Source organism: Helicoverpa zea, chromosome 6 (genome assembly GCF_022581195.2).
Source record: "Helicoverpa zea isolate HzStark_Cry1AcR chromosome 6, ilHelZeax1.1, whole genome shotgun sequence".
NCBI lineage: Eukaryota > Metazoa > Arthropoda > Insecta > Lepidoptera > Noctuidae > Helicoverpa > Helicoverpa zea.
This window is the reverse complement of record NC_061457.1, coordinates 8,701,910-8,726,726: the sequence shown is the minus strand read 5'-3', so window position 1 is coordinate 8,726,726 and position 24,817 is coordinate 8,701,910. Positions and strand designations below refer to the sequence as shown.

Genomic DNA, 24,817 nt, shown 5'->3' with positions numbered 1-24,817 from the left:
AGCACATGATCGCACATTCTTGAACAACCAATAAATATTACGTTACACAATTTAGTTGGGAACCAAAATGGCGTAACCGTCAACAGCGAGTGAACTGTACAATATCTTTAACTAAATAAGTACTTACTTACTGATAATAATTCATTTGTTTGGTAATTGTTGCCTTCATTTAGCAATGTACTTTTACTTTACTATTGTACAATAATTATTTTATAAACAATTGCTGTTTTCGTGCACAAAAATTTGGATTTTTATCCTTTAAAAAATATATACTAAAATTATATGCGTAGTCGTCAAGTCATAAATATAGTGCTTGATTACGCGAAAAAGGTATTAAAAACTCAAAGCAGATGATTTGAAAGGAACATCTAAACGCTACGTGCATTTCCTGCATATCATGTTGTACCGCGCTCATGTTGCAGCCGACGCCAGGCTAATTGGCGAGTGTTGCAGTTCATTAGTGCACACTCGACTTGCTCGTCTGCGCGTCTGTCTGCCAACCATCGACAAACGCGTACAATTTTTTTAGGGTCAATGACCTTTTAACAGTGACAGTATTTTACCGAAAGGCGAATTATTTATATTGAAATCTACATCGGTACAAAAAAGCAATAAGAGAAACAAATAAAATAACGAACAATTCTCCTGAACCGTTTCTTGATTGAGGTTGTCATGCCAATTTCTCTTCGCCATTAATTCTCCCGGTCATCGGCAGAATTCTGCTCAGTAATAACAGTTGAAGAATGACGTATTTTATCAGTAAGAATAATAACACTTATTCATGTCACTAGAGTTTTCTACTTACGATAACATCGGAGATGACTAGCATACACTTTCATTGTCACCTTTCTCTTACTTCTAAGTACTAGTTTTCACCACTTTTCTTATTACTGTGTTTTTACTTGCAGTTTTGTGGTCTGGTTCATTTGCCTGTATATTTTATTTACTTCGTACCCAAACTTATATAAACATGTTGAAGTAATTTTTGAGCAATTTGTCTGTGAGTAAGATGATATTTTTTGCTGAGAATGAACTTCTAGTCGGCCTATAGTCGTTAGTATATTTACGATTCTAATTCGAGATATCAATTGATGTTTGTGGCCCACTTTTAGTAATTGTTCTGCTGTCTTCTGACGTATTATTTAGGCGTTATCTACCTATGCGAGTAGCAAGTCATTTGTAAGCATATACACTTGCAGCTACAATAAAGATAACAAAAACGTTATTTGACAGTTAAAACCGTCACGGTGATTAAAGTTGTTTTTTCTAAAGGCTCTGTATATAGGCATATTTCATGGACAAATATTACCCACAGCAAAACAAGCCCTATAAAGCTAATATGAATAAGTTGTACAAACACAAACAAGTTCAGGTTTTCAGGGACAAAACTTTCCGTGGCGCGATCTCCTGAAGTTCTCAGTTGTGAACTGTTATCAGGTGTGAATTAGTTAGGTAAATAGGTATAACTCCTTGTAAAACTTCACCGGAGTACATAAACATTCAGTGGAGCGGAATCGTTGCCGAATCGCAGACACTGTTGTGACAGCTTCGGCTGTTTCCACAACTCAAATTTATTTCACCCAGTTGGCGCACTGCGCGAGTTCAGCGCACTTATTAAAACTGAATTTCGAAACGTGCTAAATAATTTATCTCCATAACAGGCATCAATGTCGTTGGTATCTCGGAGCGTTCCCGGTATAGCTAATAGTCAATTGGACGTGCGAGCAGACCGTCCCGTCGGTAATTTGCATAAATTGATTGCACGCCACAGGCTGGCGTGGCGGACACGGGCGAGGTGTGCGCCCGCGCATGCCCGCCGCAGTCGCGCGCCCAACCCACCGACTGATACACGTTCACCCGTAATGCTTAATTACATCCTCGCCTGTCGTAATTGTCGGACAATTTAGCACTTTTTCAATCCAATTGCAAATTTTCTAAAACGAGTTGTCCAGTGTCGGCTCGGTCGCGGTCTCGTGCACGCCGATTGATGGCACCGCTTGTGACTCCCGGCGTCCTGTGCGGTTATCTAGTGAATAACCCATGTTATAGTGATCTCGCCTTCAACACTGTGTTATAAGCATTGCTTTCCTCTAGTCAAACGTCGTCACAATGCGTCAGAGATACCAACTGAAGCAGAGACCGTACGTATAGTTTATCTACGTGCATTATAGAACAAAAGCTCAATGCATCCACTTGACCCGCTGACCGCTTGTTGGACATCACTAGACATGTTGTTATTTGTGACATTCGAATCTCATACGTGCAAGCGATCACAAATACTTCCTATTGAATACAATAGCTAGAAAGTAACACAAATAAAAGCTGAACAATAGCATTCCCTACGTGCACCGATGTTAGATTTGATAATAGTTACCAACAAGTCTAAGGCCGTTGTTAACTAAAGCGAGGAGTAATCGTATTACGCTTTGTCTATTGTTTATCTAGTATCTTGTCTGAGCAAGCTCTGGTCATTGAAACTTAGATGTCAGTTCATTCTGTAGAAAATTCGACGTTTCAGTAAAGTAACTGGCAGCAGAGTACACAGTTGTTGAATGTTTTGTAATATGAAACATTGTTTGACGGAAAACTTCGTCGGGCGTGCAAACAATAATTGTCTTGTTTCAAAGCAAAAGTGCCCCATACGCTGCGTTCGAACTATGAACGAGCATGGTATTAGCGTGAAAACTTCAGCAAGTAAACATTTGTATTAATCAGTGCTGCTTCATTATTACTTTGTTGACTTTATGTCTCTTTCTGTTTCAGGTAAGTCCTTCAGCCTGGAGATTGATGAGTAACCAGTTTGTTTACATTGACATCACGAATTCACCTCCGCATTTTTCTTAAGAGATAAAACGACCGTTTATCTTTTGACTCATACACGTGAACGGTGGAACTATTACCGCTTGGATTTTTAAAGGTTTAGACGGATTTTGGCTAGTTATGCGGTTATTTTACGAGCCTTTTACCTTAGACCCTTGCAAAAACATAAGGATTTTCTCAAAGGATAATATTATTAAGGCCGTAAACCGCGATGCCGAAAATATTTTACCCCACATTTACAGCACCCATGGGAGTGTCTTGTACTAACGTATGTAGAAGTAAGCCTTTTATAGTACAGGATAGATATTTTGATACTAAAATATCGAATATTTTGACTATAATCCCAAAAGAGCTAACGAATGTATGAGATTTCAGTTAACATGTAAGTTACGTCTTCTAGAATTCCTCTGAGCTTTCCACTTGATTTAGACGGCTTCGTAAGTGCTGCTTTGCGGGAAATTGCTCCCTAGAGGAGTAGACGTTCAAAGCTCTTTTACACTCTACTAGAATAACCATTCTGTAACATTAGACTGTTCTTAAAATACCTTAAATGTTGTCTGTTACGGTTCTGCGTACGACTGTGTTAATGCCACCATCTGACGGGTGCAAAAATAGTTGTTGCCGTCAACTGACCTTAATTGTTTGAATTTTGTCATACGGCTATTATAGTCGACTGAAGTGTTACCTACAGTTGAATTAGAATAAATATATCGTCCTTGTGACGTGGGCTTGGTCCAGCTTGTCCCACATTTCATACAGGGAAGTCAAATCATATTTATTGCCTCTGTTATCAAATATTTTTGTGTATTATTCTGAAATGGCATCATAGATTTTTGTAGGACGGGGCACAAAGGAATAACAAGCGTTTTCTTTTTTCATTTATCGTGGAAACCAACTTGAACCATAAAAAAACAGTCTCATTTGAGGATAAAGGAAATTGCAGTTTTTACGAGTTTTAATAGGTGTTGTTTACAACGCAAGGGACCAGTAGCATTACACTGAAGGACCATCCTCCTTTATTATACTTATCCTGTGAGTACACAGTAATTATGTAATTGAGTATCCTGTTCGCAACTCTCCCCAAGTTGAGTTGTCGAGTTGTTTCCTTGATTGCAGGATGTTTAGTAATCCAAACACAACACTGTCCTTTGTTTACGCCCGGATCAAACGAATGGATTTGAATCTTGAATTAGGACAACCGTATCGTAAAGTTAAATGTTCTTGTACTCGTAATCCGGTGGAACATCTTCAAATTACTTGTGAAAAATATCGTTCTTGGAGGTTTTTAATTAGGAAAAGTATATTGAACTCTCAATTTGCAAGCTTAGAATTTTCCCGTAGAATCGATATACATAGAGATCTTAAAGGCTGCTAAATATTAAATCGTCTTGAATCGTCTCTGGGTTATTTACCTCGATAAAATCCGTCCCTTAATTTGCCATTTGGGACCGTTATTGGTCTTCGCTTAAGAAGTTTTCAAGTCGTTATATCGATAAACATTAAATTAAGCGTGAACCGTTTCGATGCGGGCGTGTTGATGTCGAATCGAAAAAGACGTAAAAAAGAAAACAATTCTATTGAAATTATTTCGACGGGCCCCTGTACTGACGGGCAACTGTACTCGATTCGAACTCATGACCTTCCGATTGAGAGCTGACACCCATTACAAGGTTATTGTCACTTCCGTTGCTGATAATGACTTCACTTTGAAGGACATTACAATTTAATTATAGGCTCAGTTTTAGGGCTTTTTACATTGTGTTTTATGATCGGTGAGATAATTATAAAGAGGGGGCTCCCTAATTTACATAATTCACAACCATGACATGTTTTCAACAAACGAACCTTTAAACAAAAATCAAGTTGTAAAAATATAATTAGGTATTCCGTTTTTTCGTTATGTTATGACATGGGCGTAGCCAGCTTTGGGCTCAGGGTGGGGCAGCAGTCAACCTATCCCCCGGGGGAGGGCGGGGGCCCTCCGATTTTTTGTATCTTGAGCCGTTAATCTCAAACTTACTTTGATAAAGAATACAAGCATAATTTATAATTAGCACTCATTTCTTTATTATTTAGCAAAAAACTAAAAGTTACACATTTTAATTTAATGAGATTTTTGTGACTGCATTCTCTTTACTAATTTCTGAATTTTTGGTACAGTAGTACTACTCAAAGCTAAACGCATGTCGGCAGTTGTTTAGATAAGTAAATGCAAAGAAAGAAAAACTTGCGCATGCGAAATTTTTATCGGACTTAAACCAAATATTACGTAAAATTTAGCCTTTTTTTAAGTACTTAACTTTTTGTTTGTTGACAAATGCAAAAATAAGGGCATATAGTTTCTGAATACGCGAGCGAAGCGAGCGCGAAATTTTTATCGAACGTAAACCAAATATTACGTAAAATTTAGCCCAAACGTACTTAACTTTTTGTTTCTTGACAAATACAAAAATAAGATAGATTTTGCATACGCGAGCGAAGCGAGCCCGAAATTTTAATTATTTTTTAAGACTCAAAACCAAAAACTACGTAAAATGTCGCCCAAATATACATTTTCATGAATGGGGGGACTAGGTACGACACTCCCGATTTACGTCCCTACGAAAATCCCCTCGCTCGCATAGATAAGTCGATAAAAATAAAGTTAGATAACGTATAGCAACGTCCCGCAGCTAAGCTTCGCGGACCACTTGGAATGCCTCCAGGGACCACCAGTGGTCCGCGGACTACCGGTTAAGAACCACTGTGCTAAACGATCGTTCTATTGTACAGGTCGTACATGGCTGGGCAAGCAAAATAGCGAGCGCGGTTTTTACGCTAGGTTTTATCCTAGCATTGCATTGCATTTCCGAAATTTTGATCACATCTACCAGTTCCATCTCCTTCAATGCATTCTTTTTTGGATTAGATGGACGGCTCAGCTCGCTACGCCACATAGCACCTATTCTTTAAAGGAATACGGCTCGCTTTCAAATGACGCGCGCACCGCGCACGTTCGGGAACTCGAGCGTGCATTTTGTTTTGATCGCGCTCTTTTCAAAGTCGACAATTTTTTTTGTGCAATAACTTACGGATAGTATGATTGTTGTTTTTGTTAGTAAAAAAAAAAACATTGTTTAATCAGACACCTTATAGGTCAGAGCCAGGGCCCAGGGTGGGGCAAGTGCCCCAGCTTGCCCCAGTGTGGCTACGCCCATGTGTTATGATGCATCATCAAATAAAAACGAAGTCGCTTTCAGATAACCTTGATGGTCACGAAGCAAATCGCGAGAACTAACACAAAAGTGAGCTCAGAATCAAGAGATAATTATAGTATTACATGTCAGTTTTACTTTACAACGCAACAATTACATAAATTGACAATGATCGTTTCAAATAAAACACGCAATGGACCGAGCAGCTCATGAAACCCAAAGCCCTACGAATGACGTCACAAAATTACGTCATTCAATGATTTCTCATTTCTCACAATTGTAAAAAGGTACTCGATGTTTTTTGTTTGAAAAGGGCAAATGTTTCGAAATTCAAAGAACGGTAGGTACCTAAAGGGAAGCGTGGGTATGCAGGCGCCGTCGCCGGTGCGCGGACGCAAGAATGCGGAATGGTTCGCCAATCATCGGGTAAAAGGCTCGTTGTTAAGCCGAAGCCAGTTCTGCAAGCCGGGTGTTGTTTTAATTGATATGTAAATCTAGCTCAACTAACTTGTTTTGACAGTGTAAGAAAACTCTTTGCCGGATAGACTTCCATGGAATTTAATATAGGAAATTCTTTTTTGACCATTGACAGTTTGAAATATTTTTCATGAGAAGGTCCATTGCATATGACAATAGCACCAATTTTTAAACTAAAAGATATGTCGCTTGTATCCATTACAACAGAATAAAGTATAAACTCTGTCTAGACGAGTGATTAAACGTAATCACAAATGGTATGTCTTATACAGAGTTGCATTAAAACAAACAACAACGTGGCTAAATATTACGATACTTGGTCAGATCGTTCTACTCTACTACGAATATTACACTTAAAAAAAACTCCCAACAATACGGTTTGTTCACACGTGGCCAATTATTGGTAATGACTGGTTTCGCACTAAAACTCTGACACGTGAAACTATGCGTGAAATGTGATGATTGGCGGCAGTTTCGGTAATTCGAAAATAGAACATTGATATTTGATAGGCAGATAGGAGGCAAGGTTTCACGTGGTTTCACTGAATTTCAAAATACTTACATGCCACGGTAGTACCTAACTATACTTATGTACGTCTTATTTCGTGCCCAGAAACATTAAGAAAATTATTTTCGAGTTATGTACTTTTTGCTCTCAAATCGTGAGAATTTAAAAACAATTGGAAATCCGAGTTTAGTGGCATAGACAAAGAGGTTTCATTTGGGACGAATGACCAATTTTCATGTACAGTGTGTGGGAAATTGTGTGTTTGTAAACTCGGTAAGTATGCTCAGCTGTTTGTCACATTCTCTGCGATCCAATAACGTTGCACAATTACTAATTTTATAGTTTTGCTAGACGCCACGATATGTGATACATTGCATTTGTTGTTGAGCACTTTGTATATTAAAGTATTTGCAATTAATAAGTCATTCAAAGTACCTGTTGTAATCTTTATTGTTGCGAGATAACGAGTAGTTGAAGTAACTTCTCCTAAAAAGCTCGTTAATGTAAACCTGCTTTCAAGGTGTCTCCATCATTGTATTAATTTATAGGATGCTTAGCTATTGTTTGTTTGAGTAGGTACAAAATTCCTGCATGTAATAATACACCATGAAATCACGACGAGTGTTATTATTGATAATCATGCAGCTCATTCAAGTCATGATTTAATGCAATGTGCAACTGCGCACGTTGCGTTCAATGTCATTGTGCTACGGAAATCAGGTACCATTGTGGATATCCGAACTGTTTGGCAAATCATCAATTCTGTAAATAGTTTCTAATCATTTCATGATTTATGTATTTATGATCCATCCTTTGTTATCGAGCTTTTCATGTGCTAGAAATCTGACCAAGATAAATAGCAAAGTAATCTTGAACCATATAGAATGTGATTAATAAGTCTCACAGATACCTTAAGTTACATTGTCTTTTAGAATTAGTACAAATACCAAAGAACGTTAGGACTTAACAGCTCAAACGATGCTTTAATTATTTAATTAGACTGGAGGTTTAAGCTAGAAGCAGGTCGTAAAATGTAGAGAGGCACTAACTACCACTACTCTCCCAATTTACAGCCTTGTGTCCGAATTCCCGTACATAACCATTTATTTCCCCGGGAGGTTAAATACAAAACATTGTTTTTCTGAGTAGTAAGTTGGGTGCCGGTGTAAATCTAATTTGTGCCGTTTCCCGAAGCTAGTTGGATAGTTAGATTGAAACTGTTCTGCAGGGCTGCTGTTTACCCAAAGTTCTCCTAGCTTAATTACTTCGCAATAATATTGTGTTATGTATTTTCTTGTTTATTTTCTGCAGGGCAACTTTGTTATCATATTTCTTAGTTATGGCCCAAAAATATAAGAGTAAACGCACCACACATGCAAAACTTGTGTCAGACTGGTCATAAACAAAACAGAATTCAGTGAATTATATATAAAAAGAATAATTGCACCACTAAGTTCTTTGAACACAAGAAGCTAGCCAATTACATTTGATGATAGACAAAAATTCCTCAGTAAACATTCGAGGTTTGTTTTGAAACTAGATACTCAAAAATAGATAATATCTGTATATTTTTATTGTGCTAGTGATAATCGCTGGTATGCCAGTCGAGTAGTTGTTAAACAATCGGGTACAGTCAAGGTGGGCCGGTGAAGGCAGGAAGAATGCAGTCGGCACTCATTCAATTATTGTTGTTTTGCCTTGTGAGCAACCGATTTCGATTATTTTTTTAATTGTGGGTGCTACTTGTTGTAGAAAAGTATGTCACAATTTGCATCTTTCCTAATCGCGGCCAAATTACACAAAGATTTTAAAAATAAATCAGGTGAGGCGGAAGCAACAAAAATTAACTATTATAACCTACCCCGGTCTTCGATGCCATAAAAAGTCTCAGCATTGCAATATCAAAAATTTGTATAAACATATTGTTTAACTAGCTGCAATTTATTTTCAAAATTCCGACGTGTCATATTAACCTTAACTTTGTCGAATTACCCGAAAAGGTAAAGTCTAATCATTGTTTTCAGAAATGACGCAAACTTAAGTCATCAAGTCGCCGAAGCGTGTAATTTCAACAAACGTTCATTATACATCAGACAGCTGAAAATTCTATGTAGACACATGATAACTGAGACTGTAAATTCATGTTGAATTAATGCACTACACTGCGCAAGATTTTATGAAATGCCATAAAAATTGCACCTTTGAATACACTATTTATGATTTAACACCCACCCAGAAGCGTTCAGCCCACGCTTTTATTACAAAGTAATTAAATCAAATTTTAGTACTGACGTACCTAGATTTATAACTTAAAACGTCGATTGAAATCGTCTCTGATTGCTCTCATAGCCCTCCCTCTAGCGCCTGATGCTCATTTCCTACTTTGGCTGTTTTATTAAGCTTATTGTTTCCTTATGTGAAATGATTACATTAGTGCAGTGTAGCCGCACTGTAGCTCGGCATTTGCGCGGCGGTTGGCTAATTCCTGGACAGCGGTAAAGGTCACCGATCTAATCGTAGGCACAATCGTGTACGATGACTTGCGGCCGAGTGTGTGCCGACTGTTGCACAACCATCCCGCGCTTCGGATTTACTGCACTTGTCGACTTTAATTGGCCATAATGTGAGGAATGTCGGAATATTACAACTAGTCCTAAGTGGCTAAATCGCCGTCGTTTACAGGGCTTACACGGAACTCAGACAATTCTGCGGTATGCAAACGGTACAAGGCATTGTAAAGCGTTTGTTTCGCGCATATCTAATCTGAGCATGTCTAAGGGTGCGTCCACATCTGGCGAATGCGCCGCGAATGCGCAGCACGCGAGCCGATCGCGAGCTGTCCGCGAGCTGCGCGCGTGCAGTCACTGCAATAGTTCGGTGCGCCTCTTTAGCGCAACTCACGCAAGGCTCGTATAGAGCGCGCGAGCGGCGCGCGAGCGGCGCGCGATCTGCGCGCAATCAGTTCTCGCCCTTACAGTTCCGTATATTGGCTCAGTACTATCGAAGATGTCAGACGTCGCGCGCCGCCTGCGCGCCGCTCGCGTGCGGCGCTTAGGTCGCGCGCGAGCTGCGCGCGGGCGGCGCAGAAGCGGCGCACGAACAAAAATGCACGCGCGCAGCTCGCGGACAGCTCGCGATCGGCTCGCGTGCTGCGCATTCGCGACGCATTCGCCAGATGTGGACGCACCCTAATGTAATAGCACTCGGCGGGCGGAGCCTCGTGTGCCTGTGGTTGCAGGTCCGTCGTGATGGACACGTAATGCCCGGCGAAGGGTTAAAGTGTACTTGTTGCGCAATTATTATTTACAACACCTCAATTAGGCGCACCGTTCTAAGGAATCCACAAAGTATTGTTACAAGCTGCGCTCGAACAGTTTCGGGCGGTCGTACGTTTAGTTCGCCGAACTTTGATGAGTAAACATGTGCAACTAGTTGTTACCTAACTTAGAATCAAGCGGCCCTCCCACGGAGCTCTGGAAATATACATACTGAGTGAACTGAGTTTGAAATTCAATATAACACGTACAAAGGTAGATATAAATCGACTTGTGGAGGGTCCCCTCTCGACAAACTCAATTATGATTGACCCTTGATCTCGGCGGAGGCGAGTCAACCGAACATGTCCTATAAGCTATAATGTTCATGTGTATAGGGACGCAAACTATAGTGTGCGACTTTCTGTTAGGACATAAAAGCTGGTTTCAAAAACTTGAAGCCATGAAAAGCTTGAAAGGTTTGTCTCTCTTTGCTTTTGACTCGGAATATATTTGGTTATATCAAAGCTGAGCGCACTTTTACAAAAGGTAGAATTTTGAACAGTGGTTTTTAAGGAGAAAATAGCTCGTGGCTTTGTTAGTGACGGAGCTTAAAAGTGCAAATTAAATTTCTCTGGGGCATCAAAGGCCGAGCCGGCTTATCTAAATTGCATGACATCAGGTTTTCATGAATAATAGAGTACAGGACACGAGGCAAGCTTCGAGATTTCAGCGATTTTCATAATTTATGGTTACGAGTTACGAGATATCGTCGTGTAGGATGCTCCTAATGCGAGGGTCGCGATGTATCTATATGTATAGCGATGGCTATAACTCATAAACCTCGAGAGATTTCGACAACAAAGGACTCAGGTAGGTTTTTTTGGCACACTGTCTAGATATATTGGCACAAGACCGACATTTAGTGCTCTCCGAGGCACGGATGCATACTAACCGCCAATTTTCCGACAAGATCGAGAATTGAAACCGGGACCCCATGCACAGCAATAGAACTTCTCGACCACTAGACCAACAAGGCAGTTCCGTACTATTACTTAATCCTTCTCGCAATATAATTCAAACAGCAATAAATTCGCAGTAAACGCTTATAAACTTTCCATTTCTCACTCCTGCTGAGTTGATGCTGTACAACTTCTGTCCATACTGTCGTAATGGCGACCTTCAAGGCATTTTGTTTTCAAATCAGTCGGCTAGAATCAATTGAAGCGTGTTGTTTTTAAGGCGTTAACTATTGACTAGCGTGTCAACTGTTAGTGGCGTTTGACAGGAATTGTAGTTGGCGAATATTCTCTGATATTTTATCACATTACAACATCGAGTAGAGGTACTTGACTTTGGCATTGCGGTTTAGAGAGTCCGATATTAATTCGCTTTGGTATAAAAAAAAAATCTTTAAAGGGAGAATTTTTACACTCTGCGTTATAACCAAAATATTTTTTGCCGATAAAAACTTAGGGTAGTTTCTTTTTCACAGAATTTTGATACATTTTTCTTTCCCCAAAAACTTATTTTTTTGATCCGAAGTGTAATGAAAATCGGCGAAGTTTTTGTTACCTGAGAACGTAAAAATAACTTTTCAAGGAACATTAGTTCTAATGAAATCTTCCTCACATTAGCACCCTATGGTGTAGGTCATCTACCTGAGTTTCACTTTCATGGGGGTATCAGAGCGTTGCCATGGTGACGCCGCCTCACGGACTGTGCGTTCCGTAATTACGTAAATGCCATGGACGTTTCCCAGTTTCACTTTACAAGAAATTACCACTCTTGTTACACTGGTTAAAGCTCACAGATTTGCTCGTCAATAAAGACCTTTCTCTGGACCTTGGTACTGCTATTTAATACTTTTCTGTAGGTGGTACATATCTATTTACATAAAGATAAAGATAAAGATAAATTTATTTGTTAAAAACATATGTTATAAAGGTGTTACATTTATTTACAGTTTCAATATGTTTTGCCATGTCAGGCGTACAAATTTACATAGATCCAATCAATTGCTCACAATAGCTCCAATTTAAAAGTTAACTTTTATCAGTACTAGTAACAAACAGCTCATCTTTACTAATTACCCGAGTTAGATAAGAATCAGTTTAACCTTAACTAATTCTTAAACGCGAAGAGTAGTTAATTGTTATCGAGCTCTTAGTCATATTTACGTAACTGCTTTTGAGGTAAGCCTACTTGATTATATTTGGCTTGAGAAATTAGTCTGAGAGTCTTATAATATTTATAACTGCCTCTTTGTAATAACGATTGGTAATTACCTAACGAAGTTTCTTAAATTGGTTGATCTGAGGTCTATGGAGACGATGTTTCTTCTTCTAAATAAAAACGTACGAATGGACTTGGAAATAGCTGGGTATGTACTTATTTGCACAATTTTATGTCTAAAGTATTTCGGTACCTACTAAATATAAAGTGCCTAGACATGCACGTCTCATCTATAACGCGTTGGAATAAGACAAAGCTGGTAGATACAAGACACATGTACATAACTTAGAACATTAATAGAGGATGCGAGCGTGTTTGGCAATCGCTTCTGGGGTTTAAACATCTTTGTAAAGCAATGGTTATATTTCATAAGCGGTAGCGGATACCTTGAGGAACGTTTTAATACACTTTAAATATTTTAGTGCTTCCATAAATATATTATTTTGAGGAAAAATTGGTAACTTATCATTTGTTGATTATAAAAAAGTAACATTGAGTTATGTGGTACTCAATGCCACAAAAGTTATAACAGTCTCCTTTTCCCGTATTAGTTTTTCCTATACTTAATTCCATTAGACTGCATTTCACAAATACCTGCTTGTAAAAAACTTGTATTAAATTAATAATTCCATGCAAAACGTTTCAACAACGCAAAATTCAACGGCTATTTACTAATCCTTCGACGATATGTCAGAATTAATTGCGTTGACACATCTGATGGCATTGCAGCTTAGCCCAACTAATCAAAAGATGAACTTTGGTATACAAAACGCATACAAATGAACATAACAATAAATCTTAATTCAACTGAATGTTGTAGTAATAACAATAATTCTCAGTGGCGACAAATTGGAGAGGTCAGTGACTTGTGACGTCACTGTTATGATAAAACATTTTATTGTTTGGTAACACTGATACGATACAATCGTAGCCGGAAATTGCATCGTTCGGAGAAAGGTAATCATACCGTTTGATCTCGAATGCTATCTTATAAAAAGGGTCGTATATTTCAACAATTTTGTGGAGCTGTCATCGGATTTCAATTTAATAGCCCCGAATGATTATCAACTGGTTTGAGATAAGTTCTTTAAATCGTGTTTTACAATTTCAGAGGTTGAGATTAAGAATTTTTATTTCTGAATCGTAATGAAATGCAGTCATATTGACAGTTATTTAATGTTTTTGCTGCATCTTAATTTATATTTAAACTCTTCAATGTTTTTGGGTAAATTGAAATGTTATTCAGGCAACAACTAAAAGCTTTGGTACCCGATTCAATATGTGCTTATGAACTTGCATTGACGAACAGGAAAATAGAAAATTCTATGGTAGGTATCTACTTGTCATCATACATACAGTTTGAAGCTATTGTATGATTTCTTATGTTCGATAGTTTTATTTAAACTTAAATTCCAAATACCGAACCAATCAATACGTACCTACCCACACCAACTATACTAAGTAGGTACAAGAGGGAGTACGTAGAAAGTAATGCACCTGTTAAGTTCGAGGTCTTAACCCACATCGACAGGTTGCAAACAATAGCAGGATTCTCTCCCACGTCGCGGTGTAGTAATTCGGACATCTGTCACGAATGATGTATGCACACGTTAAGTTTGCATAGTGGCCGGTGATGGCGCGTTATCGTCCCACATCTGAGCCAACGATGGCTCTTTGGCAACGTCAGTTGCAGAATGTCATTCATGGAGGATGCGTTTGCGGTAATCGCGTTTTTAGGGTGTGTGTTGGCGGTTTGTATGATGATGAAGTACGGTTATGAGGATGGAGGGGGTCATGTCTCTTGGTATATTGACGAAATTATGTTTTTACCGTCTTCCCAAAAAGGACGAGGTTTTCAATTGGGATGTTTGCAAGCTTTTTTGTAACACATTTACACCAGAACTGGTGAGCCAATTCCGACGGCTGAAATGTAAAGAGGTTAATCTTGATTTTTATACTGATTTCTAGTTCCCTAGAGGCTTAGGTAAAGTCAAAAATGTTATTGATGCAGTAATAAAATTTGTTAAGAAGATTACAAACTTATTTCATCCAACAGTTCAATAGCATAATATTAATATCATTTTTGAATACGTATCCCAGCTACCGTTATCCAATTAGACAGGTAAACACGTGGTATTTACGTAAATAATTTTCAACAGGTCCGTTATCTCGAAGGCCGTCTATTATCTGTGTCACGCCGTTGTTCCTTATCTGTGGTAATCTGTGTGCGAAACATGACCTTGTGGCCTTATCTCTCTTCTCGGGAAGTTTTTGAAGTTCGCGAAGAGTAATTTTGATTGATCACTGTTAACTGTAGGTGATACGTACATGGTTTTGCTTTCCTGTATCTTTGACGTAAGTAACTACTTACCTGTATACATGTTTACCTGGTTAAATAAATATAGATGTGTATCAAGATCTTATAATAGATGCTGACGGAAATTTTGATTAGGTACCTAAGCTTTTGATAACCGATGAGTGTTTTGCTGTGTTATGAGTTTGATTTCCGTGCGGATAAATCTTTTTCTGTTCTGCAGATAATCTTGGGACTGGGATAATTGAGCATAAAATTTTTAGGGTGCGGCAAAAAACCACTGCTGAAAGTGTTACGTGCTCGTTAAATTGTTAGTAGGTAATTGTGAGACTCAACCTTAAAAAGCATTTGTTTGCATTACGAGCCTAAATTTCATGAAAATGATAATTTAATTTCTGCTTCTAAGTAACTATTTGAATAAGGTTTTATCTGAAAGCAAGCCTATAAATCTCCGTGATATCATGTAACAATAAATCAACAACCTGCAATGCTACGCGGTGTACTAAGAATTTACTATCATTTGGTTAAATAGTAAATCGTTAGCATTTGCTATTAGTCTACTTATATATAAGTTATGCGCAACAATTCCGTTTCATTCACATTTCGTAATTGGAGTAAAATTTGGCTTCTCTCCTATTTCAATATTTTGCGGAATGTTGGAAGCTACCTACAGCGAAATTATTTAACGCTTAGGGGTTCTCACCCTCTACACACCTCACCCTTATTTTAACCACAACAAGAAGCAACAGGCAAGATTACACCAGAGTAGTTTCTGCACCACTAAATAAAAATCAACCTCTAATATTTTACAGTTGGCTCTGACCCTAAGTACCGCAATCCCGTTAGGTGTTCCACCAATAAAGTAATTTAGAACACCATAGCAACTCGTACAAAAACGCCATAGTGTTGAACATCGATGGAGGTATGTCGGTGAAAGATTCCCGTGGTCGCGTCGCCCGGCATACTAAGCAGATGTCCTACTGCGCTTGCGTATTCAGCTTATACGTCGAAGGAATGTGGCTCACCAGAACCGATGGACGAAACTGATATACCTATAAGTTTCGTCTTTTAATTAAGTTTCGCAATTAAAAGATATGAATATAATGACGCCTTTCGAAGAGTTAGGTCAGAGATTTTGTCAGCTATATCAGTGCTAAGTGTAGAGGATAGCTTAGATAGATTAGCTATGCCAGCAAATTCAAACCCTGAACTGCTATTAAAGAAGTTAATATGAAGTGACTATAAACCTGCTTAAACCAGGAGTCTGTCAGTCAAAATCATAGAATCATAGTCGAAACCAACGTCATGGGACTTTAACAAATTCTTCTAGTCTGTTTATTCGGGTGGTGTCCGCAAAACAGTTATTAAAATTCTGCAACTAAATGAGATCACAAAGGAAACATTCTAATTCACCCGGAACACGCATATGTTGATTTACATTCGAAATTATTGCTCACTTGCTAATAGGAACCGTTAGTGTTCAAACTATGTCAATTTAAATTACTCTGTTTGACAAGTCTGTGTATTACTAGGTTATTTTTTATACTGCAAAATATTTATTATAAATTATAACATGCATAATATATTTTTATACTTTTTATTAGCTCCGGTATAACCAATTAGCCTTTTACAAGGTGAGCTAGAGAGACGAAACAAAATATTCACAAGCTGGATGTTTCTTTCGTCTTTATTATGTTGTTACTAATTTTAAAATTAATTTTATTTAAAGAATATTTGCAAATTAACATTTAATTTTCAAAATTCATAAGGTTAACACTATGTGTGACTAATAAACGTAAGATGCGTATTATCCACGGTTGAGGTACGCAAGCATTACTTAATTAACTTTGTCCATTAGGAAGTTCTCGGTAGTGGCTCATCTCATAAGTGTATTTTTCGTTCATTCATTACACATAGGTACACCGGGCTATATAGCATGTTAAAATCTTTATTCGGTATTGATTTGTTTTCATCTTTCTTATTGCTCGCTAAACCTATTACTGTTTGAATCAATAAGGTGCATTTTTTAAACATCTAAAAAGAATTCTTAGTTCTTTCATTTTAAGTATTTTCGAAGTTGCGAAAAAAGAAAGAAAATCAGCAACAACCGGTAAACTTCAACAAAGACATATCTACTTAAGGGACCACAATAGCATCAAAACACCATAATTAAGGGAACACAATATTTCTCGTATTTATCGCATCTCGTACCTACTAGCCTTGTAGTGCAGTAGGTTAGAAGCTGATTAGCGCCCTATTGCTGGTCCTTTGCTTACCACTTTGCACATAACTTAATGTACCTAATGTACTATGTACGCGAAGCTAACATACTTAGTCTTTTATTGTGTACTCAGCATGACATACATTCTGTTATCGGTTAAAAGAAATTTGGCACATGTGAAAATATTTGCGTAGAATGATCTTCCTTATCTGTTCGTTTAGTGTGCATATTTTTGGCAGGTGTAGTCATATCATCGTATTTTATTAAACTAAGCATTGCCATGGAAGGTAAAATTGTATACACTATAAGTTTAACGCCGATTCACCCGCGTCCCGGGGAGTCTTTATCCCATACTCATGTTAAACATAGACCATGTTCAGCGCAAAAAGTGTAAATGACTTAAAAATCTTATTGTGTTCCTACATTATAAATGTCCTGTACTAAATAAATTACAGAATACCTTTTATTCACATACCCTTTGATAGAGCTGATATTTTTATGGCTAGTTAACACGTCACACACAACGTGTCATTGGACACGCAACTGAGCAAATAAAACAGCTGTAATTGCCTGTCTACAAACAGGAATACCCTTTATGATATTTACATAATTTGGAGCATTTATTTATTTTTTATTATCAAGTACGATTAAATCTCGTGATTTTTTTCACTGGATGACATTCTATCTTACGAACTAAAAACCTAAAACTGAGGCCATGATTAAAATTACATGCCTCATTTTATTTGGATTGAAAACCTTTTTTTTATATTACAAGGCACGTAACTGCCAAGTTTCGTTTTAAAGCTCGCTCTTTACTCTCAATGTTGTAAAACTTTTATGACTTGGACAGCCACTGCACTCACAGCGTATGTGCTGAATAAAATATATTCAATAAAGTCCCGTGTATTTTGTGGTGAAGAGCTACTATTATGTTCATGCATGTTATTCAATTATGTTCATGTAGTGTAGTGTAGTTGCATTCCCAGTTGTAAAATTCGGTCCAACATTTTCGTAATTACTACTTTTTTCGGTAGATACTCATTCTATCATTAGCTCTTTTATGTTTATTTGACCCATAACAGTCGATCAAAAGGAAACCCTACTTGACTAATTAAAACTCGGAATGCCGTACCTACTCATAATGAAATTAAGTAGGTACTTACCTTTCTGAAGGACAATTTAATACAAGCGTAGATACTTATAAACTAAACCACTTCATAACTAAAGAAGCAGTCATTTGAAAGGTGTTAATTGCCCATTGAAGTCAAGCTTCACTTACTATCGCATATCGATTCTTAGTAATAGGAAATGCAAGAGTTATTGTATAGAGTATGGAACTTTCGCATATAAAAAGTTGTCAATTTGCACATAATGCGCATTGATCGCAATATGTACGCAGCTAATCACTCATTGTGAGAGACTTTTAATGATACACATAACATTATAACATGATGCTTGGTTTAATGGAGCTTTACTGTTATAAATAATAAGCCATAATTATTGGGCGCTTTTCTTCTACGGAAACTTTTATCGTTTGAAGTAACAGAAGTATACGCCAACACTCGAAAATGTTTGAAAAATTGTGGACACCTAGCAAATATTTATAATTTTAAGATTTCTGGGATTCATGATTTGCTAGTTGATCATGAAATCTTGCTGACTACTAGTAGTCAGAAGAATTACAAGGAATTTTGTTTTAAGGGACGATGCGACCACTAAATGAAGTACATATTCTCAAAAGCGAATGTTTCTTAAACAAAGTAATGCGTAAATAATCAGCTGTAAGCCATGTTTATTCACAAATGGTATACCTACAGGCATTCCTCTTCTACCCTATTTCTTATGATAATATATTCTATTGCTGTTGTTTTTATTTCCATATAATCTTCTTACGAACACATGTTGTGTTACGTGTATGTTGTATTACGTAGTTTATGTACGTCGTAGAAGAATATTGAGTGATATAATAATTATGGTAGTAAAGCGATCAACATCAATAAAGAAAATATTTTCATGGAAATATCTTCCTGTGAGTAAAATTGATGACATAAATATGATGGAGGAGAGAGCACCGACATGGGACAGATCAGCCAAATTTTCTCGCGATCCATCATTTGATTAAAAAGGCTTTGTGCTGTGTACACTGGTGAGCAAAAATCCACACACAAAATCTGTTTGTAAATATCTGCCGCATTGGAAATTGGAATTCTTAATTAACTGGTTTAATTATAAATGTGTCTGGTTCTATACCCAAATTTAGCAGAAAATGGTTGTTAATTTTGTACAAAGCGAACAAGCTCGATTTTATTAACTTAGCATGGCACACGGACCCGTAAGCCGGTCGTACACGTGCATTCACCCCTTTGATCTGCACACGTGTCTCTGAATAGTTAATTAGACGACTGGCTGGCTTTTCATCCAGCCGGGATTACGCGGCCTAATCAAAAGCCCCTAATGAGAACTGTTAGTTTCAGCATTGTTACTGCCTGTGTTCAATGTTCAGGGATTTTTGGCATTTGTGTCAATTGAAATGTGAATACTGGCGTAACGGATAAAGAACTTTTGTTGTTTCATTATTGATTTTCTTTATACTTGACAACTTTGTTTGTGTTTGATTAAAAATAAGATTCATCATCATCATCATCATCATCATCAGCCTATCGCAGTCCACTGCTGGACATAGGCCTCTCCAAGTGATAAAAATAAGATTAATGAAAGAAAATGATTACAAATTATATTGTTCTGCTGAATACTACATTGTGTTCTTATATGTATCAGCAAACAATTTTAGGGGTAAATATATAAATTGACAAGTTAACTGAAGCGCATGATAAGCTGAATTTAAATAGCAAAGCTAAAACAACTTTCCACGTAGCAAAAGCCACAGCTACGTGACTTTAGAGTATGCAGAACATATTTCAAAGAAAATTGGTGTAATGCACTTCCATAAATAAGCTAGTGCTTCCTTTATCTGCCTGGAAAGTAGGTTGCAGTCGAGCGGCGGAGAACAGAAATACTACGAATATTACTCGTCTAGGCACGTGGCTTCCTGTATCGAGAATACTCAAATATGAAAATGTCACGTGAGCCTTACGTTTCGGGTTTCTCTCTCCATCGACCTATTCTCTACTGTTTAACATCGCAGCACATTTAGTCAGCCACACTAATTGATTTGTTCAGCCAAGCAGCTTAATCTAACATCATGTACCTGCAGTGTACCTATCTAGACAAGCAAATGAACCTGTTCGCTTTGCTAAGCAAGATTGACCACAAAACCGATAGTGAAAACAGGCGTAGTTTCTTTTACCGTTAGCAAACGGTCAGTGGGCCACTTTTTACCATTTATTGGGCGCCTCGCTAAACTGTCTGTTATACTTCACTTGGGCCACAATTTACAAGAATTAATGTAATGTGGGCCGAGAAAACGTGTTTGTTTGAAGACTTGTTTCAAGGCAAAAAGTAGTGCTACATTTATTTTTTGTTATTAATTAGTGAGTGCAAAATTTCCTCATTCTTCAGAGCCTATTAGGCTAAGTTTTTTGTGTGCATACATTATTTTTGCGCATAATAGAGGTTGCATTGCATTTCCACTATGAAATCACCGTTATAAATTATATACATATTTTACATGACAAGTAGAAAAATCGCGTGTCGACATTAAAAAATACTTTCTTTTCTGGTGCATATATTAAAAATGTTTAAAGTCAAGGTGAGGCTTTGCGGCATTATGTCGATTTTCACATGCCGTTAAAAAAAGTAAAAAGAAGCATCTCAGTGATTACGTTTACAGCACCTTGACCTCGGTGGATTTAAAAAGCCTAGTGCGATTATACTCGGCGCGTTTCTCACGCTCATCAAGTGGTAGTGCGTTTAATTTCCGCTCTTCCCACAGCGCGGTAATCCGTCAATACTCACTGATGTGTTACTTTACGGAACTCGTGAACCTCTGAGAAAAACGGGATGGAAAAACTTTGAGCCAGTCCTAAGCTTTACCTTTGTATTTTGTTTAAGTTCCTGTCCTGACTGAATTGTGAACAGTTTGGTTTTGTGTTTAGGATTTGACAAAATAAAGAAAATAAAGGAATTGAGTAATATTTTTCGTCAAATTCAATTCATCGTTCCAATCGTAATCGTTCAATCATTTCCAATCATATTACAGTATAAACTAAGTATGGTATAATTATTAGTGAAAAAGTTGTTCGCTTTATATTTTTAAATTCACTTTTCTTAAGCCTAATTAAAACTGATTTCATCGGGAATTGGTTCCATTAGGTACCTAATACTGACTGACTTTCTCGAAATTGTCGAATATTATACACCACTTCCAAGAAAAGCTGAACTCAGGTTTGTTATGCCTGTAATCATTAAAACAGTCTAATCCATTAATTAATTGCTGTAACAATTTAAATTGGAAATATGATGGTTACGATGATTCAAAATAGACAAGCAATCAAAAGTAAATGTTTATAAGATATTGTATAAACTCTTACGAAGCCAGTGTCGTGAATGGCGTACATAAACATGTATTATTATATACTGAGAAACGTTTAGTCAATTATTTACATTCCTAACCTTTACATATAGGTACTCTTGACGAGGTCAATGCCACCATCTTGAAATTAAATTGATGAATTTATTGGAAATAAATTGTTAGGTACTCGTTTCACGATTTTGATTTATTACAATCTTTGATTATACAAGCTGTTGATTTGCATCCGTGCCATAGTCAAGGAGGTTAAAATTAAATACGTAAATAATCGATTTGAATTACGGTAGGTGGGAAAAAGCTAATATGCGCTGCTTTTTTTGATGTTGTAATTTCATGGTATTTCAGAATTTAGCCCACGGTTAAACACAAATCATAACAGAATTGCCCCGCGGCCACAGTGTGTGCGTGATGGCAGCTATGTGTGCGTAGACAGAGAAAACTAATGTCTACGTGTGTGCGTGAGTGTCGATGTGTGAGTGTCTTATCTACGACATGACAGCGCGAGCGCGCGAGCGAGCGAGACCGAGTGATACGCGATAGCAATCATTTTACCTAAAGTTTCGAAAATCACCTTCATTATTGTCATTAACTTCGTTTTACTTTACTTACTAATTTTTGAGCATTTTAACACAGATATCTTATTAACTACAGTAATAAGCAATACTAGTGCGCGAAAGAAAGTTCACTAACATGTTAACAGCTGATTGATAAAATGTTCGTTTTGCTTTATCTTTCAGCATAAAGTTTTCGCAGTGATTTAGTTTTTATTTTTGAATTAAATTGGTTAATAATTAGAAATTTTGCTTCCTTCTTAACGGTCTTAGGACCTTGGAACACGGAAATCTTATTAATGACGTAATACTAGTGCGCTAAAGGAAAGTTCACTGACCTGTTAACAGCTGATTGATAACATTTTCGGTTTGCTTTAACATTCAGCGTAAAGATTTCGTAGTAATTTTGTTTTTACTTTTCGATTAAATTGGTGAAAGATGTGTTAGTTAAGTGTAGGCACGAGGTGATTCTTTCGGCTCGTAGGTATTATTGGCGTGGTTAAGAAATCAACTTATTTACACTAATAAAATTGATTAAGCTGACTACGTATTTACAAAATGTACAAATAAATAAATTACCTAGTTTAGTTACCCGGAGGTACTGTTCAAAGCTGTCACCTTCACACTCTTGGCACAATCGAGCACGACGAAGTAGCTGGTTGTCCTTCAGCTAACATAACACTATCACATTCGTTTTTAATGTGTCGAAAGCACTAAGTTAACGGTCCTAGCACATAAGTCTGTCACATGACCAGCATGACCCTCCGTGATGAGGGTTCCCGGTCGGTAAACATTTCCCGGAACATAGGTAGGTATGTACGGCTGTCATTGCACATCCTTGGCAGTCGTAACGGGTAGTCAGAAGCCAGTAAGTCTGACACCAGTCTAACCAAGGGGTATCGGGTTGCCCGGGTAACTGGGTTGAGGAGGTCAGATAGGCAGTCGCTTCTTGTAAAGCACTGGTACTCAGCTGAATCCGGTTAGACTGGAAGCCGACCCCAACATGATTGGGAAAAGGCTCGGAGGATGGATGGCTGTTAGTACACTGTTGTCACTGATCGCATACAGGCGGACCATCGCCACCAACTCGTGTTCGTGTAGTTTTCCGTCATCTCGCACTTTGTACCTACACGTCGCGGAATTCAAAGCGCACGTACGCAGCAGCGGCGGCGACATCAAACACACTGCTTGCCGTCGGCGCTTGTTTGTTCCGGCTTCAAGGGCACGCGGGGAGCGGCGAGGCGAGTGTGTGGGAGTACTCGCACTGTGATTGGGTGAATTTGGGTAGGCTGGATGATCTACGATTTTTATTGAACGATCGTTGCGTATGCTTTGTGCATGTATCGTTTGCGTTTGTGTGAGTGCGCAGCGCGGTAGTAAGGCTAGTAACACACGCGCCGAATTAAAGTACGGCTGGGTTACACTGACGGATATACGTAAATAAGAAAAAAACATGAAAAAATTACCTACCCATTTTTTCGTTGATTTGGGTCGAGAATCATTAGCATATTTACGTCCTTGACTATGGCACGGATGCAAATCAACAGCTTGTATTAATCAAAGTATTGGGTACATAGCAAATTTCATTTCCTTAATAAAATAGGCGAGATTGTTTTCCTCGAACGAAGGAATGGAAAATTCAACATGGCTACGCAATTCTTTGTAATGATATTGAAACGACGAATATTCAGGTAATGAAACCAGATTAGAATACTTTAATGAAATAAAAACAGCTTTTTTATTCTTCATGCGAATCTAATGTGAAAAAATGCTTATATACATATTTAAGTTCTTGAAAATTGGCATTTAAGTTAGAACCTTCACTAACGTCAAGGTTTCACATATGGTTCTAGGTAAGCTAACACACGATTTTTATGATAAACATCGATCTATAAGAGGAAAACATTATTCGTATTTCCAGGTGAGATAATTATAATGAATAAAAAGTGGCAGGTGCACGCAATACCGTTTGCTGCACTTGTAATTTCAATGTCATTAGCAAGCTCGTATGTCTAATGCTTATACTGCACTTTTATTATCATACAAAATATTATACAGAAGGTTAGAAAATTTTATTATATAACATATATCTCCTCTTAACAGCCCATATAATAATATTTGAAAGGTAAAGAGCTTTTTTCTTTGCTTGAACGCTAATTTCAGGAGCTACAGAAAAAAAAATGATTCAGTGAAGCCCGTGTATCGAGGAAGGCTATAGGCTAATTTTAAAACGGGTACACGGGGTTGTTCCCAGGGGACGCGAGTGAAACCGCTTGCGGAAGCTATTCAAGGGATATACCTACAAATATCGGTAGCCTTCAGATAGTTATAGAACCCGCTCGTCAACATTACGTAAAGTTTTTCTATTAATCTTATGAGAAAAAGTATTTGTTAAGTCAGTTTACCGATAGCGACAATTACAAGGAAAATCAATAAAATCCGGAACAGTTATTATCAGTGAGTTATAGGAAAGTAAATATATTTGTTCGGAAGGTAGTTGTTCTTAGTCTTGTCGCATTAGAAGTTTGTTACACTGAGCTGAGGAACGAGATAGTTTCCAAGCGAGAGTTGATCTACACGACAAGTCCGCTAGAAGTTAGACATGTTTGCAGTTTCGGCTAACTGGGAAGATGCCTTTAAGCCTGTGTAACGTTGGGTATTTAATTAACGATAAGAAAACATATATACCTACCTCTGTTGGCTTTCAAGAAACTTAAATATTAAATTACAATAAATCATAGGCATTTCAAACAC

The 24,817-nt window shown here is 37.6% G+C and overlaps 1 protein-coding gene across 5 annotated transcripts in view; it reads left to right on the top strand.

Moving 5' to 3' along the window:
• LOC124631520 (transmembrane ascorbate-dependent reductase CYB561) overlaps nucleotides 1–24,817 on the top strand; it is a 71,674-nt gene that overhangs the window by 29,562 nt on the left and 17,295 nt on the right. The window contains exon 1 of one of the 5 annotated variants that reach the window (XM_047165958.1): nucleotides 1,843–2,141. The exons of the other annotated variants lie outside the window; for them this stretch is intronic. Within the exon in view, the coding sequence (XP_047021914.1) occupies nucleotides 2,110–2,141 (32 nt within the window). The 5' untranslated portion in view covers nucleotides 1,843–2,109. Of the gene's footprint in view, nucleotides 1–1,842; nucleotides 2,142–24,817 lie in introns of those variants that run through there. 5 annotated transcript variants of the gene reach the window in all.